The 19,378-nt window shown below is 43.1% G+C and overlaps 1 protein-coding gene and 1 long non-coding RNA gene across 4 annotated transcripts; one reads left to right on the top strand and one right to left on the bottom strand.

The window, feature by feature from the left end:
* Window positions 1-5: 5 nt before the first annotated feature.
* LOC107983292 (zinc finger protein 420-like) lies at window positions 6-17,486 on the bottom strand. Of its 3 annotated transcripts, none has more exons than XM_062973239.1 (5): window positions 16,879-17,484; window positions 16,643-16,748; window positions 15,446-15,525; window positions 14,385-14,505; window positions 6-2,025 (listed from the first exon to the last, which is right to left on the bottom strand). In XM_062973239.1, the coding sequence occupies exons 1-5, from the start codon at window positions 17,482-17,484 to the stop codon at window positions 179-181; spliced, it is 2,760 nt and encodes a 919-aa protein (XP_062829309.1). In that variant the 3' UTR covers window positions 6-178. The 3 variants fall into 3 exon arrangements, with proteins under 3 accessions (XP_062829309.1, XP_062829310.1, XP_062829308.1); XM_062973240.1 differs by lacking the exons at window positions 14,385-14,505; window positions 15,446-15,525; window positions 16,643-16,748; window positions 16,879-17,484 and adding exons at window positions 3,863-3,983; window positions 4,370-4,449; window positions 6,452-6,557; window positions 6,699-10,459; XM_062973238.1 differs by lacking the exon at window positions 6-2,025 and adding an exon at window positions 9,195-12,329 and having other exon boundaries at window positions 16,879-17,486.
* LOC134296995 (uncharacterized) lies at window positions 17,447-18,294 on the top strand. Its single transcript, XR_010003746.1, has 2 exons — window positions 17,447-17,813; window positions 17,977-18,294. It is a non-coding gene; the product is annotated as an uncharacterized LOC134296995 (long non-coding RNA).
* The last annotated feature ends 1,084 nt before the right edge of the window (window positions 18,295-19,378 follow it).

Raw genomic sequence — 19,378 nt, 5'->3', positions numbered from 1 at the left:
CCAGGTATTGATCAAAGGACATTTATTATAATGCCAAGTCTTTGAAACTTTGTGTTTTCAAATACATTACAATTTGTACCCTCGGTTCACTTCTGAAATGATAAATAAATAAGGCTTGGATGAGGGAAAACAAGGGAGGTGTTTCTTCTGGCAAAAGTTATTTCCGCACTCCGGGCATTTAAAGGGTTATTTCCCGTGTGTGTGTTTTTTGATGAAGATGGAGGGCTCTCTTCCGTTTGAAACTTCTTCCACACTCCAAACATCTAAATGGTTTCTCCCCAGTGTGGATTCTTTGATGTTGTGTAAGGTTTGCTTTCCGTGCGAAGCCCTTCCCACAGTCCAAGCATTTGAATGGCTTCTCCCCAGAGTGTGTTGCTTGATGATCGGTGAGGCCTGTCTTCTGAGTGAAACTCTTTCCACACTCCAAGCATGTATATGCCTTCTCCCCAGTATGAATTACTAAATGACGGGTCAGGCTTATCTTCTGAATGAAGCTCTTTCCACACTCCAAGCATTTAAATGGATTCTCCCCAGTATGAGTAGCTTGATGATAGGTGAGGCTTATCTTGTGAATGAAGCCCTTTCCACACTCCAAGCATGTAAATGGCTTCTCCCCAGTATGAGTAGCTTGATGAGAGGAGAGGCTTTTGTTGTGAGTGAAACTCTTCCCACACTCCAAGCATTTAAATGGCTTCTCCCCAGTATGAATAGTTTGATGAGAAGTGAGGCTTGCTTTCTGAATGAAGCCCTTCCCACACTCCAAGCATGTAAATGGCTTCTCCCCAGTATGATTAGCTTGATGATAGGTGAGGCTTATCTTCTGACTGAAACTCTTTCCACATTCCAAGCATTTAAATGGCTTTTTCCCAGTATGAATAGTTTGATGAGAAGTGAGGCTTGCCTTCTGAATGAAGCCCTTTCCACACTCCAAGCATTTGAACTTTTTATCTCCGGTGTGCACTGCTTGATGACGAGCAAAGCTTTTCTTATTACGGAAACTCTTTCCACACTCCAAACACTGAAAGGATTTTTCCCCAGTGTGGATTCTTTGATGTTGTGTGAGGTTTGACTTCCGTACGAAACCCTTCCCACAATCCAAGCATTTGAATGGCTTTTGCCCAGAGTGTGTTGCTTGATGAGCAATTAGACCTCCTTTGTCTGTAAAAGATCTCCCACACTCCAAGCATTGAAAGGGTTTCTTCCCTGGGTGAATGGTCTGGTGAGAGGCAAAGCATCCCTTTACACATTTAAAGGGTTTCTCCCCCAAGTGAATTCTTTGGTGAGAAGTGAGATTTCTCTTCTCAATGAAAGACTTCCCACACTCCAAGCATTTGAATGGCTTCTCCCCAGTATGAGTAGCTTCATGATCAGTGAGGCCTGTCTTCTGAGTGAAACTCTTTTCACACTCCAAGCATGTATATGGTTTCTCCGCAATATGAATTGCTTCATGACGAATCAGGTTTTTCTTGTGAATGAAGCCCTTTCCACACTCCAAGCATGTAAATGGCTTCTCCCCAGTATGAGTAGCTTGATGAGAGGTGAGTCCTTTCTTGTGAGTGAAATTCTTCCCACACTCCAGGCATTTAAATTGATTCTCCCCAGTATGAATAGTTTGATGAGAAGTGAGGCTTGCCTTCTGAATGAAGGCCTTTCCACACTCAAAGCATGTAAATGGCTTCTCCCCAGTATGGGTAGCTTGATGATAGGTAAGGCTTATCTTCTGAGTGAAACTCTTTCCACACTCCAAGCATTTAAATGGCTTTTCCCCAGTATGAATAGTTTGATGAGAAGTGAGGCTTGCCTTCTGAATGAAGCCCTTTCCACACTCTAAGCATTTAAACTTTTTATCTCCGGTGTGCACTGCTTCATGACGAGCAAAGCTTTTCTTATTACGGAAAAATTTTCCACACACCAAGCACTTAAAGGGCTTCCTCTTAGCGTACGTTGCTTGTTGACCAGAAAGGCCCAACTCCTTCTTGTCTCCACAGTCCCGGTATTGAGATGATTCCCCTTCTCTGTGAGTTTCTTGACAACAAAGAAAGTGAGAACACATATTAAAAAACAAAACAAAAATAGGTTTCATTAAAGTGCTCACCAGAAATTTAGGTAATCAATCCCCTTCTCTTACTTCAAGAGTTTCCTTCTATAGTTATCTCAGAATCTACTTTCTTGTAACTTCCAACTATTAGACCTTGGTGTTTCCTCTTTAGCAAGACTAAATACTAACTTCCAGGGGTAGCAAACTGTAAAATCATGTAGAAGATATCACTTTCCCGAAGGCTCGAGCGGGTGAAACCACAGGTATGAATAATATACAAGGCAGTTACCCATGGATCTAATGCTTATTTCTGCATTTTCGGAAAAGGTATTTCTAATAACAAATTACAAACAAGCAGTTCTTGTGGACCCAGAAACAGGATTTTTTTTTGGATTTTTGTTGTTGCATGTTTGCTAATAGATGAGCAATAAGGAAAACAGTGGACCATATCTCAAAACTGGAGTGGTTTGAACATTGGGCTATGTTTCTTAGACACTATATTTGTTGAAAATAGCAACCTTCTACAAGCCTCCTATACTAGTTATTTCTTATATATATAATTGAGATTGCTTATTATATTGGTATGCAGTTTTCCTCTTAACTCTATGTTGTTTGAGGTTGTGGGAGGGACTACATACCATGTGACCAGATCTGGACTATTCAAACCGAGACTCCATTATATAAGTCAGTATGCTTGAACTTGAGTTAGTATGTAGTATGCTTCAGTATGTAGTTTAGCAAAGTATGCGACAGTATTTTATTTATTTATTTTATTATTAGACTTGTATACCGCTACTCCCAGTTTGGCTATGTAGTTGAGTACAGTATGCTCCAGAGAGTAGTCAGTTTATGAGTAATGTATCAAACTGAAGAGAGAGTTTAGTCTGTATGCAACAGAGAAGAGACTGAAACAGAATGCTTACAGACTGTTTAAACCTTGAACAAACAACAATGTATCTGTATACATGATGTTTTTAAGTAAATCAACTATGTTAACTTTGAACAAAGACTACTTATTTTTGGTCTCTTGAGAGCATGATTTAAAAGCAATATATTTCATGGAGAGTAGATGTTTTCGGGCAACTGAAATAACACTTCTGAAGATCTGCTTTATGTTTTATGCATTGGCCTATCTTTGTTCTTAACAGTTCAAAGAGATAACCAGGATATCAGTTAAAAAACTGAGAAATCTAAATTGCCTTGCATGAACACTAGTGGATATTTACAACTCAGGAGATTGACTCAAGCGAGTTTTTAACACTTCTCAAGAAAATCATACTTTATGATTATTCCAAATAGTGTGAATGCCAATTAATCTCCAAAAAGGGTCACACTTCCCAATGGCTATGGAGATTCTGGTTTTACAAAAGGTTATGATCTCAAAAAGATAATAGTTTCCAAGTTATGCCTTTCAAAAGGCTATGATTTCAAAAAAATATTTGATTCCCTGCTCAGTCATGGAAACCTACTGAGTGATCTTGGGCGAGTAACACAATATCAGCCCCAGAAAACCCTGTGATAGATTTCTTCAAGGCTTGCCATAAAATGGAAATGACAAGAACAATGGAAAAACAACACCTGCTGTAAAAAATGATAGAAACAACCAGTTTCTTTTCAACCTGTTTCAACACTGTTGATTTCAAAATGATACCTGGGAGTTTTTGAGAAAAATGCTAAAGTTGAATGGTAAATTTAATATTATTTTATCATGCTGTGAACCTATCCCAAAACTGGTGACTTCTTTGCCCTCCTCCCTTTTCAAGTGACATTATGTGACTATGTAATTTTGTGACTAATACTTTCTTATATAAGAAGGAGCCTTACTTAGAGAGGACACAGTTTCCAGATTTTCCTTCATGACTTGTTGATGCAAGGCCCTTTGGTCCGGATCCAGCAGGGCCCACTCCTCATCACTGAAAAACACAGCCACCTCTTGGAAGGTCACCTGGACAAAGAAACATTCCTGGTAAGCAGGAAACGCTGACCCCAGCCAGAAATCCAGTTGCTTCTGGTGGCCGATTTACACAGGGACTTTGCTGCAGGCATTTTGGATGGCATGATTTTAATATTGAATGTGATGTTTTTAAATGCTTTATATGCATCGATTTTAATTCAATTGAGTTTAAGCTTAATGCTTGTATGTGTTTCAAGGCATTGAATAATTGCCAGATGTAAGTTGCCTTGAGTTCCCTTCGGGGTAGAGAAAGGCGGGGTATAAATTAGGTAAATATATATAATTAAATAAAAAATTTAAAGTGGGCAGAATAGCTATGTGAAGAGGACACCGGAAGCCTGAGCCCTTCTTGGCCTATCAGGGATTCTCTCACCTACCTGATGTGGTGTCACAGAATGTGTGCTGAGTACATCAAAAGGAAGAGGGAAGCCAGTATGTGTTGGTTCTGATTCACCTCCTGTAGGAATAGAAAAGGCAAGGGTATTTTTAATTAGCCAATGTCTCAATTTCTGGTGGTACCATCTTCTGAATGGTAAGAGCTGTTCACCAATTGAATATGCTGCAACCTAAGAGTGTAGTTGAGTCTTTCTGGAGGCTTTAACATAGAGGTTAGATGGCCATCCATTAGGGGTGCTTTGAATGTGTATTCTTGCATGGCAGGGAGCTGGAACTGGATGGCCCTTGTGGGTTCTTTCAAGTCTAGGATTCTATTATTTTATTATTCTATGATTCAATCAAGGAAGGCGAGACCTTAGCAAGGCTGGGTATAAGGTGTTGTTGTTGGTAAGTGCCTTCAGGTCACTTTGACTGATGGAGATGCTATGAATGAGGGATCTCCAAGCCAGGTCTGCTCAGGTCTTGGCGATTCAGGACAGCCATGGCTCCCTTGGTGGAGGCCACCCCCCTGTAATTCAGTTTCTCACTTTTCCTGCTGCCTTCTCTCTTACTAAGACTTATTGTCTTTTCTAGTGATCCCTGTGTAATCGTGATACTGCCACATTACAACTATGTCAGTTCAGTCATCTTGGCTTCTGGGAGAATTAAAGCTTGATTTTCTCTAGGACCCGTGTATCTGCCTTTTTAGCCGATGGCATCCACAAAACTCCCCTATAGCACATTTCAAATCAGTTTCTTCACTGTGAAACTTTCACAGTCATATATAGAAAAGGTACCTTGCGACCTCTAATTCATTAGTCACATTAGTCAAAGTTGTTGATATCAGCAACAACCACTGGCCTGGATACTTCAGCCCTTTTATATACCCTGGTCCCCATTAGGCTCTTCGAGGAATTCATTCCCCCCTGCTTTTTTGGTGGCTATTGTACCTAATCCATCTGGTACTTAAAAATAGCATAGCAATATGTATAGCAATATGACATTCTTTTAACATATTTCCCTCTTAACCTGCTCTTCTGTAGGCTAACCATACTCGGCTCATTAAGCTGCCCATCGTAGAGATTAATCATATCCAGACCGATGACTAATTTGGTCACCTTTGTCCAGGGACAGCCACAGAGCCCTGCTGTGACTTTATTTGTTTTTTAAAGGAAGTTATTGGGGAGAAGTAAACATTTAGGTTTGCAGATGACACCAAATTGGGAAGGAGAACTAAAACTCCAGAAGACAGGATCAGAATCCAAAATGATCTCAACAGATTAGAGAGATGGGCTGAAACTAACAAAATGAAGTTCAACAGGGACAAATGCACGATAATCCACTTTGGCAGAAAAAAATGAAATGCAAAGGTACAATACGGGGGGGGGGGGGGGGGTACCTGGATAGACAGCAGTACGTGTGAAAAAGATCTTGGAGTCCTTGTGGACAAAAAGTTAAACATGAGCTAACAATGTCATGCGGCATCAAAAAATGCCAATGGGATTTTGGTCTGCATCAATAGGAGTATACTGTCTAGATCCAGGGAAATCATGCTTCCCCTCTATTCTGCCTTGGTTAGACCACACCTGGAATCACACTGAGTCCAATTCTGGGCACTGCAGTTGAAGGGAGATGTTGACTCTAAGCTGGAATGTGTCCCGAGCAGGGCAATTAAAATGATCAAGGGTCTGGAGAACAAGCCACAAAGACTCAACAGGAGTGAAGACATCCAAGTATCCCTGGGTATTTACTTGTGGGAGTTTTCCTTTGTCCTGTAGAATCCAGCATCCGGGTGCAAATTTCAAAAAGAGCTACTTAAACACAACTTGAAGATCAGCTTGCATGAGTTTATGGTGCTGTCATGCAAAGCCAGCCACCAATGCAGCTCACATCCCTAGGCACTACATTCCTAATGATGCAGCCAAAAATGCTTTGTTTTTTAAGTTTTTGAATGTATTGTTTACGCATGTTCAGTAGAATCTGTATGTCTAAAGGCTCCTAGATCCCTTCCATACAGATATATGTTCACTGAGCCACAAAGACTCAAAAGGAGTGAAGACATCCAAGTGTCCCTTGGTATTTACTTGTGGATCTGGGAGGTTCCCTTTGTCCTGCACAATCCAGCATCCGGCTGCAGGTGGAGGGAGGCCTTTCCAATGCAGTGCCCACTTCTGCACACAAGTCCTGTGCCTGGAAAAACACCAAAGGGACACAGATACAAATGATCTGAAAACTGAAAAGGAAAAGAGGCGAGGGAGGGCTCTGGAGTTTGGCTCCCATCATAATGAGCATCCCTGCCTCCTTGAAAGCATGGGGAGAAGATTCTCTCACCTGTTGCTCCTTGTCTGTCTCCTCTTCTGCCCGACTCAGGAGGAATCCTTCAGCCAAAGCCACGGCCTGGGAACTGGTCTCTGCCCCACATTCCCTCACCCAGCGCTCCATCTCTGCAGGAAGGACGGCCAGGAACTGCTCCAGGAGCACCAGGTCCAGCATCTCCGCTTTTGTATGTTCCTCAGGCTTCAGCCACAGGCGGCAGAGAGAGTGGAGGCGGCTGCAAACCTCTCGGGGGCCCAAAGTCTCCTTGTAGGTGAACAGCCTGAAGCTCTGGCGCTCTGCCTCTGAAGATGGGCTGTCTCCCCGCGGCCCCTTCCCCACAAGGCCTCCTTCCCAGAACTGCCCTCCATTCCCAGCAGGAAAGGCAGGAGGGTCCGTGCTTGGCTCAGGGTCTAAGGCTTCTTGCTTTCCCACCTGCCCTGTGTCCTTGCAGCCAGGCTCCAGCCTGGGCAGAAGAGCCATCTCCCTCTTGGGAAGGCACACTCTCTCCTCCTCCACAAGCCCTGCAAGGCTCACCCAGTCACTCCTCCTCCTCCAGGAAGATTCCCACATGGCCAGAAGAGGAGGGACCTCGCCTGCAGGAGGCTTATTACTGGCCATTGACTTCCCCTCTAGGAATCCACATCATTTGCTTTAACTCTTTGGAAGCCATAGAGCAAAACCTCCCTCTTGCAAGACATGGGGAGATGCTGCTTTCAAGGCATTTCCCCAGGAACAGGAGAGGGTTGAATAACTTAAAGCAGCAGTTCCCACACTGAGGTCCTCTGGATGTTTGGACTTTAATCAACACAGTCTTTAATCCTTGGCTAAGAAAGATGAGGCTTCTGGGAGCTGAAGTCCAAAACCTCTGGAAGTCTGGAAATTGGGACACTGCCTTAAAGGAACCAGACACTTTCTGTACTTGGAAGCGAAGAAGGGGTGGCTCTGGTAGTACTTGGATGGGAGACACCAACGAATCCCAGATGCTGTAGGCTAGAATTCGGAAGAAGCCACTGGAAAAACTTGTGCATAGATCTGCTTCTTTAAAAACCAGAGAGTTAGGACATCTAATCTTCCAGCAATGGAAAAGAAAACCAGTTAATCAGTTAAAATTCAAGAAAAAACAGGCTTTTTTTAAACCTGAAAAATTTCAGTGGGGGTTTGAACCCCTAACCCCCCTCAGCTACAGCTACATATTTAGGACTCTAAATCTTCCAGCAATGGAAAAGAGAAATAAGCCACCCTTCCATCAAGGAGCCCCTCCTGTTTTTCCTGCCTCAGCTTCCTTGTTGAACACGACTTCAATGGCCCTGGCTCAATATTGTGGAATCCTGGGAGTTCTAGTTCTCCAAGCTCTTTAGCCTTCTCTGCCAAAGAAGGCTGGTGCCCCCCCTCAAAAAACTACAAATCCCAGGATCCCATACACTGAAAAATGGTACTCTCCGTGTTATCAGACAGCATACATGCTTACAGTATAGAACAGATGCATCCTAGGTGATTCCAAAATCCTTGGGTGAATCTACACTGGAATCAATGCAGCCTGATGCCACTTTCATTGCTCTGGTTCAATGCTATGGAATCATGGGGGCAGGAGTTTACGATGTCTTGAGCCTTCTTTGCCAGAGAATGCTGATGTCTCATCAAACTACAACTCCCAGGATTGCATAATTCTGAGCCATTGCAATTAAAAGTGCTGTCAAACCGCATTAACTCTGTAGTGTAGATGCATCCTGGGAGGGCTATGCTTGCTGCGGCCAAGATTTTAGCCCCCAAATGCACTTAGAGCTCCAAAAAGGAACTACATGCACATCTAATCCAGTTTGGCTGCTAGAACTGACCATTTTTGGTGGCCTTTCTCTGAACATATTACAGGTTGTTGGGATGGATGACATAATAAAGTTTCACACAGGAATCATGGTGACATTTGGGAGGCCGCCATGTAGGATCACAGTGGTTCTTGAAGCGGATGAGTTTGGTTTTGAAGAACCTTAGGTTGACAAATCCTTTCATTTCTTGTAACTTTACACAGTGGTGATCAATATCATTTAAATGCAATGGCCCAATCCAATGGTGCTCTTGGATTGCTGTGAGTTTTCCAGGCTATATGGCCATGTTCTGAAATGCAAAGATACAGAATGGGAGATGCCTGGCTCGAGAGCAGTACGCATGAAAATGATATTGGGAGTTTTTGTGGACAACAAGTTAAACATAAGCCAACGATGTGATGTGGTGGCAAAAAAGCCAATGGGATTTTGGCCTGCATAAATAAGAGTATAGCAGGGTGAGAAAAGCTGAGCAGGGAGAGAAAGGGAGAAGATTCTGGAAGTCCAATAGAAGTTTGGCCAGGGACTGAAAGAATTCGAAAAAGTATAAGGAAGGGTTAGAATATTAAATACTAATATTAAAACATACATATACATAATCAGCAACAACAACTGTTGCAGCAGTTCAGCAAATCAGAACCATCTGGTACAAGCAATAGAGAGACTGAGCTTAAGCAATTCAGGAGAAGAGTCAAGCTTACAAAGAAGACTTTATTCAAAGAACATAAATAGATAGGAAAGTTAGCAGGGCCAAGCTATCCATCTTACCCATGATAGACATCTTTCCATGCTCATAGAAGAAGAGCAAAGGGAACAGTTGCTTTGTGTCTCCTTTGTGGAGAGAAAAGGGGGACTCCCAACATATACTCCATATACCTGGCCATGAATCTTGTCTAGCCTGAAGCTTCTTCTTGTCTTCTGTCTTATTTTTAGTAACTTTTTCTTTAATGGGTTGTTGTGAGTTTTCTGAGCTGTATGGTCATGTTCCAGGAGCATTCTCTCCATAGCCCACATCTATGGCACGCATCCTCAGAAGTTGAGGTGTCTGTTGGAAAATAAGTGAGTGAGGTTTATATATCTGTGGAATGTCCAGGGTGGGGAAAAGAACCCTTGTCTGCTTGAGGTACGTGTGAATGTTGCAATTTGCCACCTTGATTAGCATTTTAATGGCCTGCAGTTTCAAGGCCTGGCTGGTTGTTGCTAGGGGGAATCTTTTGTGGGGAGGTGTTTGATGTCCCTGATTAATTATTGTCTGGTATTCCCTTACGTTTTGAGTCTTGCTCTTTATTTACCATCCTGATTTTAGAGTTTTTAAAATACCGGTAGACATATTTTGTTCATTTTTATTGTTTCCTCCTTTTTGTTGAAATTTTCCACATGCTTGTGGATATCAATGGCTTTTCTGTGTAGTCCGACATGGTAGTTGTCAGAGTGGTTCATCAAGTGCTCTGCTATGGCTGACTTCTCAGGCTAAGTTAATCTGCAGTGCCTTTCACGTTCCTTGATTTGTGTTTGGGCAATGCTATGTTTGGTGATCACTAAGTAGACTTGTCCACAGCTACACGGTATACGATAGACTTCTGCAGAGGTGAGAGGATCCCTCTTGTCCTTTGCTGAAGGTTAGCATATGTTGGATTTTCTTCGTGGGTCTGTTGATGGTTTGTATATTGTGTTTCTTCATCAGCTTCCCTATGGGGTCAGTGGTTCCCTTGCTGTATTGCAAGGACACTTTCCCTCTGGGTGGATCATTTTTGGATATTTCACCAAAAGAAGCCAGTTTGTTCAGAAAGAAAGTTTTAAAAAATTTTCAGTCATTCCCAAAAAGGGAAAAACAAAGAAATACTGTTTTAAAGTCACCCTTCTCTATTACAGTAGTTCAGTCTCCTTGTGGTTTGGATGAAGGGCAATAAGGGAGGCGTTTTTTCTGGCAAAAGCTCTTTCCGCACTCCAGGCCTTTAAAGGGTTCCTTCCCCTGTGTGTGTCGCTTGATGAAGACGGAGGGTTCGCTTGACTTTGAAACTTCTTCCACACTCCAAACAGTGAAATGGTTTTTCCCCAGTGTGGATTCTTTGATGTCGTATGAAGCTTGCCTTCCATGCAAAACCTTTCCCACAATCCAAGCATTTGAATGGCTTTTCCCCAGAGTGTGTTGCTTGATGAGCAACTAGACATCTTTTCTCTGTAAAAGAGATTTTGCACTCCAAGCATTTAAAGGGTTTTTCCCCAGTATGGGTAGCTTGATGTTTGGTAAGGCCTGTTTTCCTAATGAAGCCCTTTCCGCACTCCATGCATTTAAAGGGTTTCTCCCGCAAGTGAACTGTTTGATGAGAAGTGAGATGTCCCTTCAGAATAAAAGACTTTCCACACTCCAAGCATTTAAATGGTTTCTCCCCAGAATGAGTAGCTTCATGGTAAGTCAGACACATCTTGTGAATGAAGGCCTTTCCACACTCCAAGCATGTAAATGGCTTCTCCCCAGTATGAGTAGCTTGGTGATAGGTGAGACTTGTCTTATGAGTGAAACACTTTCCACACTCCAAGCATTTAAATGGCTTCTCCCCAGTATGACTTGCTAAATGACGAGTCAGGCCTAACTTCTGAATGAAGCTCTTTCCGCAGTCCACACATTTAAAGGGTCTCTCCCCAGTATGGACAGCTTGATGTTTGGTAAGGCCTGTCTTCCTAATGAAGCCCTTTCCACACTCCAGGCATTTAAATGGCTTCTCCCCAGTATGAGTAGCTTGATGATAGGTGAGACTTATCTTCTGAGTGAAACACTTTCCACACTCCAAGCACTTAAATGGCTTTTCCCCAGTATGAATTGCTAAATGACGAGTCAGGTGTATCTTCTGAATGAAGCCCTTCCCACACTCCAAGCATGTAAATGGCTTCTCCCCAGTATGAGTAGCTTGATTAGAGGTGAGGCCTGTCTTCTGAGTGAAACTCTTTCCACCCTCCAAGTATTTAAATGGCTTCCACCCAGTATGAACTGCTAAATGACGAGTCAGGCTTATCTTGTGAATGAAGCCCTTTCCACACTCCAAGCATTTAAATGGCTTCTCCCCAGTATGAGTAGCTTGATGATAGGTGAGGCTTATCTTCTGAGTGAAACACTTTCCACACTCCAAGCATTTAAATGCCTTCTCCCCAGTATGGGTAGCTTGATGGTAGGTGAGACCTGTCTTCTGAGTGAAACTCTTTCCACATTCCTGGCATTTAAATGGCTTCTCCCCAGTATGAGTAGCTTGATGAGAGATGAGGCCCGTCTTCTGAGTGAAACACTTTCCACACTCCAAGCATTTAAATGGCTTCTCCCCAGTATGAATTGCTTTATGACGAGTCAGGTTTGTCTTGTGAATGAAGCCCTTCCCACACTGCAAGCATTTAAATGCCTTCTCCCCAGTATGAGTAGCTAAATGACGAGTCAGGCTTATCTTGTGAATGAAGCCTTTTCCACACTCCAAGCATTTAAATGGCTTCTCCCCAGTATGAATTGCTAAATGACGAGTCAGGCTTATCTTGTGAATGAAGCCCTTTCCACACACCAAACATTTAAATGGCTTCTCCCCAGTATGAATAGCTTGATGATAGGTGAGGCTTATCTTGTGAATGAAGCCCTTTCCACACTCCAAGCATTTGAACTTTTTTTCTCCGGTGTGAGTTGCTTGATGACGAGCAATGCTTTTCTTATGACGGAAACATTTTCCGCACTCCAAGCACTTAAAAGGCTTCCTCTTAGCGTACATTGCTTGCTGACCAGAGAGGCCCAGGTCCTTCTTCTCTCCACAGTCCCCGTATTGAGATGATTCCCCTTCTCTGTGAGTTTCTTGAGAACAAAAAAATGAGAACACATATTTAAAAAACAAAATCTTAATAGCTATCATTTAAGTGCTCTCCAGAAATTTAGGTAATCAATCCCCTTCTCTTACTTCAAGAGTTTCCTTCTATAGTTATCTCAGAATCTACTTTCTTGTAACTTCCAACTATCAGACCTGGATGTACCCTCTTTAGCAAGACTAAATGCTAACTTCCAGAGGTAGCAAACCATAAAATCATGTAGAAGATACCACTTTCCCTAAGCCTCAGGTGGGTGAAACCACAGATATGAATATACAGGGCACATGCTATAGGTACCAACTGATCTGATGAACCGTGAAAAGAGAGAGCCTATTTCTGCATTTTTGGAAAAGGTATTTCCAATAATAAACCAAATTACAAACAAGCAGTTCTTATTGACCCAGAAACAGGACTGCTCCTCACATTTTGTGACAACTCTGAGGGATTGCAGCTTAAAGAGCTAAGTATTTTTGGGTTATTATTGTTGTATGATTGCTAATTTATTTTGTATCAAAAGCATTCCATAAATAAGTATAAAACTGATAAAAATAGAGAGAACACGAGCAACTAAATAATTTTGACCAAAAAACAGGCAACAGCATAGATTGCTGATTGCCAATAGATGAGCATTAGAAAAGAGAAAAGAAGATGGACGACCTCTCAACTGGAGTGGATTGAATGTTGGGCTATGGATATTTTCGTCACTTATTTGTTGGAAATAGTAACCTTCTACAAGCTTTCTATACCAGTTATTTGTGATGTATATAATTGAGATTGCTTACCATATTGTATGCATATATTGGTATGCAGTTTTCCCCTTAACTCTATGTTGTTTGAAGGTTGTGGGAGGGACTACAGACCAAGTGACCAGATCGGGACTATTCAAACTGAGGCTCCATGTTAGAAGTCCATATGCTTCAGTTTGAATTAGTATGCCGTATGCTTCAGTATATAGTTTAGCAAAGTACGCAATAGTATGTAGTTGAGTACAGTATGCTGCAGAGAGTAGTTTATACTGAGTCAGAGTTCAGTAATGTATTAAAAGAGAGTGTTAGTCTGTACGCAACAGAGAAGAGTCTGAAACAGAATGCTTATAGAACATACTGTTCAAACTCTGAACCAATAAGCAGTGTACCTGTATGCTGAATACATGACGTTTTTAAGTAAATCAACTATGTTAACTTTGTTAACTTTGAACAAAGACTACTTATTTTTGGTCTCTTGAGAGCATGGCTTAAAAGCAAGATATTTTATGGAAGAGTAGATGTCTTTGGGCAACTGAATTAACACTTCTGAAGATCTGCTATATGTTATATGCATTGGTGTATCTTTGTTCCTAACACTTCAATGAGATAACCAGGGATATCAGTTTAACAGAGAAACCTAAATTGCCTTGCATGAATACTAGTGGATATTTACCACTAAGGATAAGATTGACTCAAGCAAATTTTTAACTCTTCTCAGGAAGATCATACTTTATGATTATTCCAAATAGAATGAATGCGATTAATCTCCAAAAAGGATCACACTTCCAAATGGCTATGAAGATTCTGGTTTTACAAAAGTTATGATCTCAAAAATGTCATATTTTCCAAAAGGCTATGACTTTCAAAAGGCTATGATTTCAAAAAAATCGATTCTCTGCTCAGTCATGGAAACCTACTGGGTGACCTTGGGTGAGTCACACAATATCAGCCCCAGAAAACCCTGTGATAGATTTCTTCAAGGCTTTCCCTAAAATGGAAATGACAAGAACAATGGAAAAACGACACAAGCTGTTACAATATGATAGAAACAATTGGTTTCTTTCCAACCTGTCTCAACACTGTGTTGATTTCAAAAAAGACACCTGGGAGTTTCTGAACCTCTCCACATCATGTTGGACCTATAGGGAGATCCTATAGTTGAATTGTACATTTAATGTTATTTTATCCTGCTGTGAACCTATGCTAAACTTGGTGAGTTATCCCCCACCCTTTACGTGACATTGTGTGGCTATGTCATTCTGTTACTAATACTTTCTTTATAAAAGAGGGAACCTTACTTAAAGAGGATACCGTTTCCAAATTTTCCTTCATGACTTGTTGATGCAAGGCCCTTTGGTCCGGATCCAGCAGGGCCCACTCCTCCTCACTGAAAGACACGGCCACCTCTTGGAAAGTCACCTGGACAAAGAAACATTCTTGGTAAGCAGGAAACATTGACCCCAGCCAGAAAACCAGTTGCTTCTGGTTGCCGATAGAGATGTCCGTATTTACACAGGGACTTGGTTGCAGGCATTTTGGATGGTATGATTTTAATATTGAATGTAATGTTTATTATATATATATATATATATATATATATATATATATATATATATACACACACACATACATACATATATATACACACACACACACACAGGCCAGGTCCTGTGCTGCCGGGACCCGGCCTAATGAGCGAGCAAGGGACGGAGAGCGGGCGAGTGAAGGAGGGCGGCAAAGGCCCTCCCTCCCTTGCTCAGTTGCTCATTCACCAGGCTGGGTCTCGGTGCTGCCGAGACCCAGCCTGGTGAAGTAGCGAGGGACAGAGGACAAGCGAGTCAAGGAGGCCACAAAGGCCCTCGCTCTCTCACTCGCTCACCAGGCTGGGTCCCGGTGCTGCCTGGACCCAGCCTGGTGAGTGAGCAAGGGACGGAGGGCAGGCAATTGAAGGAGGGTGGCAAAGGCCCTCCCTCGCTTACTCGCTCGCTCACTTACTCACCAGGCCGGGTACTGGTGGTGCCATCACTGCTGCCGGGACCTGGCCTGGTGAGTGAGTGAGAGAGGAAGAGTGGGCAAGCGAGCACCCACTCTGTTATCCGGCAGTTTCACTTTTCCGACATTCTGCCCGCCAGTTTATGTCGGATAAGCGAGCCTCTACTGTATATATATTTAATTGAATTGAGTTTAAGATTACTGTTTGTATGTTTCAAGGCACTGAATAATTGCCATAATGTAAGTCACCTGAATCTCCTTTGGGGTAGAAAAAAGCAGGGTATAAATAGAGTAAATAAATAAATTAGTAAGTAAAATGGAAAGAGGAGAGAGCCCTTCTTGGTCCATAAGGGATTCTCTCACCTACCTGATGTGGTGTCACAGAATGTGTGCTGAGTACATCAAAAGGAAGAGGGAAGCCAGTATGTGTTGGTTTTGATTCATCTCCTGTAGGAATAGAAAAGGCAGGGGTATTTTTAATTGGCCATGGTCTCCATTTCTGGTGGTATCATCTTCCTAATGCTAATGCTAACAGATAGAGTATGATGTGACTTGAGAGTGTGATGGAGTCTCTTTCTCTGGAGGTTTTTACGCAGGGGCAAGATAGCCATCCATTAGGAGTGCTTTGAATGTGTATCCCCTGCATGGAAGGGAGCTGAGACTGGATGAGAGTAGTTGACATCAGCAACAACCTCTGGCCTGGATACTTCAGCTCTTTTATACACCCCGATCCCCATTGGACTCTTTGAGGAATGTGTCCTCCCTCTGCTTTTTTTTTGGTGGATATTAGGGAAAGAAAATTATACCCAACCTAAAAATAGGTTCTCACCATGGGAATAGCATAGCAATATGTATAGCAATATGATATTCTTTCAGCATATTCCCCTCTTAACCTTCTGTTCTCCAGGCTAACCATGCTTGGCTCCCTAAGCTGCCCCTTGTAGGGATTTCTGATATCCAGACCTATGACCACTTTGGTCACCTTTGGCCAGGGACAGCCACAGAGCCCTGTCGATGTTTTAATTAATTCATTTTTTACAGGAAATGATTGGGGAGAATTAGGAAACGTTTAGGTTTGCAGCCGGACTTTTTCTCTGGCTTGCTATGAGTAGTGGCAAATGGGAACAGATTGGGAGCAGAAAACAGCAGTGGAGAGGAGGAACAGCCACAACACACCCACCATATATGTCCGTGACCTCAAAGTCACTGCGCATTATCACATGGCTGAGATTGCTTTGGAAGACTGACATAATGCATGTTGAGCCGCTCTAATTTTCAAAAAGAGCTACTTAAACACAACTTGAAGATCAGCTTGCATGAGTTTACGGTACTGTCATGCAAAGCCAGCCACCAACGCAGCTCACTACCCTAACCACTACATTCCTAATGATGCAGCCAAAAATGCTTTGTTTTTTAAGTTGCTTGATTGTATTGTTTACGCATGTTCAGTAGAATCTGTATGCCTAAAGGCTCCTAGATCCCTTCCATACAGATATATGTTCACTGAGCCACAAAGACTCAAAAGGAGTGGAGTAAAGACATCCAAGTGTACCTTGGTACTTACTTGTGGATCTGGGTGGTTCTCTTTGTCCGGCACAATCCAGCATCCGGCAGCAGGTGGAGGGAGGCTTTTCCAACGTGGTGGCCACTTCTGCACACACGTCCGCTGCCTGGAAAAAGGGACACAGAGAAAAATGATCAGATAGTAAGGAAAAGAGGCGAGGGAGGGATCTGGAGTTTGGCTTCCCTCACAATAAGCCTCCCTGCCTCCTTGAGAGCGTGGGGAGAAGATTCTCTCACCTGTTGCTGCTTCTCTGTCTCCTCTTGTTCCCGACTCAGGAGGAATCCTTCCGCCAAAGCCACAGCCTGGGAACTGGTCTCTGCCCCACATTCCCTCACCCAGCGCTCCATCTCCGCAGGAAGGACGGCCAGGAACTGCTCCAGGAGCACCAGGTCCAGCATCTCCGCCTTTGTATGTTCCTCAGGCTTCAGCCACAGGCGGCAGAGAGAGTGGAGGCGGCTGCAAACCTCTCGGGGCCCCAAAGTCTCCTTGTAGTTGAACTGCCTGAAGCTCTGGCTTGGCGCTGCCTCTGAAGGTGGGCTGTCTCCCCGCAGCCCCTTCCCCACAAGGCCTCCTTCCCAGAACTGCCCTCCATTCCCAGCAGGAAAGGCAGGAGGGTCCTTGCTTGGCTCAGGGTCTAAGGCTTCTTGCTTTCCCACCTGCCCTGTGTCCTTGCAGCCAGGCTCCAGCCTGGGCAGAAGAGCCATCTCCCTCTTGGGAAGGCACACTCTCTCCTCCTCCACAAGCCTTGCAAGGCTCACCCACTCACTCCTCCTCCTCCAGGAAGATTCCCACATGGCCAGAAGAGGAGGGACCTCGCCTGCAGGAGGCTTAGCATTGGCCATTGACTTCCCTTCTAGGAATCCATATCATTTGCTTTAACTCTTTGGTAAACCAGAGCAAAACCTCCCTCTGAAAGACTAGGAGAGATGCAGTTCCAATAACTTAAAGCAACAGTTCCCAAACTGAGGTCCTTGTCAGAAATATTATATATTAACTGGGGTGTTTTTAATTTCAAAAGTGTGGCTCAAGCACCAAAAGAGTGAGTAGGCTGAAGCCTGTTAGAGGTAGTTTGCCTCAGTGAGGGAACTCCTCCGTCAGTGTGAGGTAAACATCAGTCTGAGAGAAGCCTTGTGTTTAAAGCTCCCGTGTGTGAAGGCTGCTACTTGTAAAGGTACTATATGTTTGTTTATTTGTGTTATAGAAACCTTGTGATTGTAAATATTGCAACTCTATTAATTTACTACGAAAAAAAGCCTCCTGTGGAAGGTATAACATTGGTCTGTGTGTACAGCAGGGCTGTATCCTCTCACCCTCCCTATTCAACTTGTATGCAGAACACATCATGCAACTTGATGAATCCAAGGCTGGAGTTAAAATTGCTGGAAGAAACATTAACAACCTTAGATATGCAGATGATACCACTCTGATGGCTGAAAGCGAGGAGGAGCTGAGGAGCCTTATTGATAACCGAAACCCCGGCTTTTAAATTAATTTAAAAACGCAGCGGAGAGTTCCGTAGATCACTCACCAAAGGAACGAAGCGGGACCGCAGCAGACTATTATTAAAAGACTTTTTTTCTTTCTTCATTTTCCCCTTCCCTGATCTATGTAACAAAACCCTCCAATAAAAATAGCATTTATTTTAACAATAACACTCTCTATCTGGTTATTTTGTGTCTTTCTCTGACTCCTTCCTCCGCATGCAATTTCTCTCTCTCTCCTGTCCCTTTAACTCCGGCTGAGGTTTCTCCGCCATAGATTAATATGGCGGACGATACAAATCGGCTCATATCTCTATCAAAATTACCCCTAGAACGCTCCTCTTTTAGTCCTAACCCTTTCTAAGGCTCCTGACTCGAAGACAACCAGCGGAACCGAAATCGGTCCAGTTTTCGGCACCTCAACAGCTGACTGTCAAACGGGACCGACTGCCCTCCTCCAGCCTTATCCCGGACTTTCCTCTCCCCGCGGCCCGCGGAATGGTTTTAAGAGATCCCTAGCCCCTTTCTGTGGACTGGGGATGGGGGGATCGCTCTCTCGCTGGGGAAACATAGTTCTCCAAGAACCCTTACCCTATCTACAGCTGCCAGGGGGTGCCCGGACGGGTGCCCTCCACGTTTCATTCATACTTTCATAATTTTATGAAGGAGAAGAACACTCTTCCCCAGACCTATCCCTGGACTTATGAAATCCTATACTTCCAAAGACTACAACCCACATGTGCCCCTTCCCATGCCATCTCTATGAATTCCTTATGAACTCTTTTTCCTCATGTATTTGTGAATTTTCATATTCTATGTACTTGGACACTCTCATGACTCACTGCTGTATGAACTTCTAATCGTTGGGCTAACTTCCTGAATTGTGAAATCATGCTGCTAGAACTCCACTTCTATATTGGGTTCCCCAGATGTTGTAAACTTCGTTCTTATCAAATGTTTTCAATTGTTTATATCATTCATGATTCCCCTTTATGCAATGTCACCCACCTTTATGGATTCTTCTTTATTTCCTTGAAATCTATCTATCTGCCTATATGTATTTGTACTCTTTGGGATCCCCGGAAAATATGTATTCTTCCCAGCAGGGTTTATGTTCCAACTATATTTTAATTTTCATTCTATCCCATATAATTGTCAAATCATGAAATCAAATGGGAAACATTATGACCCCAACATGAACCTTAGCCCTATGACCCAAACCTCCCTTCCCAAAAAACAAAAGGATAATGTGCCA

Source organism: Anolis carolinensis, chromosome 2, assembly GCF_035594765.1.
Source record: "Anolis carolinensis isolate JA03-04 chromosome 2, rAnoCar3.1.pri, whole genome shotgun sequence".
Taxonomy (NCBI): Eukaryota; Metazoa; Chordata; class Lepidosauria; order Squamata; family Dactyloidae; genus Anolis; species Anolis carolinensis.
Note: the sequence above shows the minus strand (reverse complement) of the source record. Positions and strands in the feature narration are given on the sequence as shown.

What these genes read in the sequence shown, in the direction of transcription:
- LOC107983292 (XM_062973238.1), bottom strand. Translation starts at nt 17,484, where the DNA reads ATGGCCAATGCTAAGCCTCCTGCAGGCGAGGTCCCTCCTCTTCTGGCC. An exon ending in AGAACCACCCAGATCCACAA is followed by an intron (nt 15,526 to 16,642) that starts GTAAGTACCAAG and finishes CTATTCCTACAG; the next exon opens with GAGATGAATCAAAACCAACA. An exon ending in GGAAACGGTATCCTCTTTAA is followed by an intron (nt 12,330 to 14,384) that starts GTAAGGTTCCCT and finishes TTTGTTCTCAAG; the next exon opens with AAACTCACAGAGAAGGGGAA.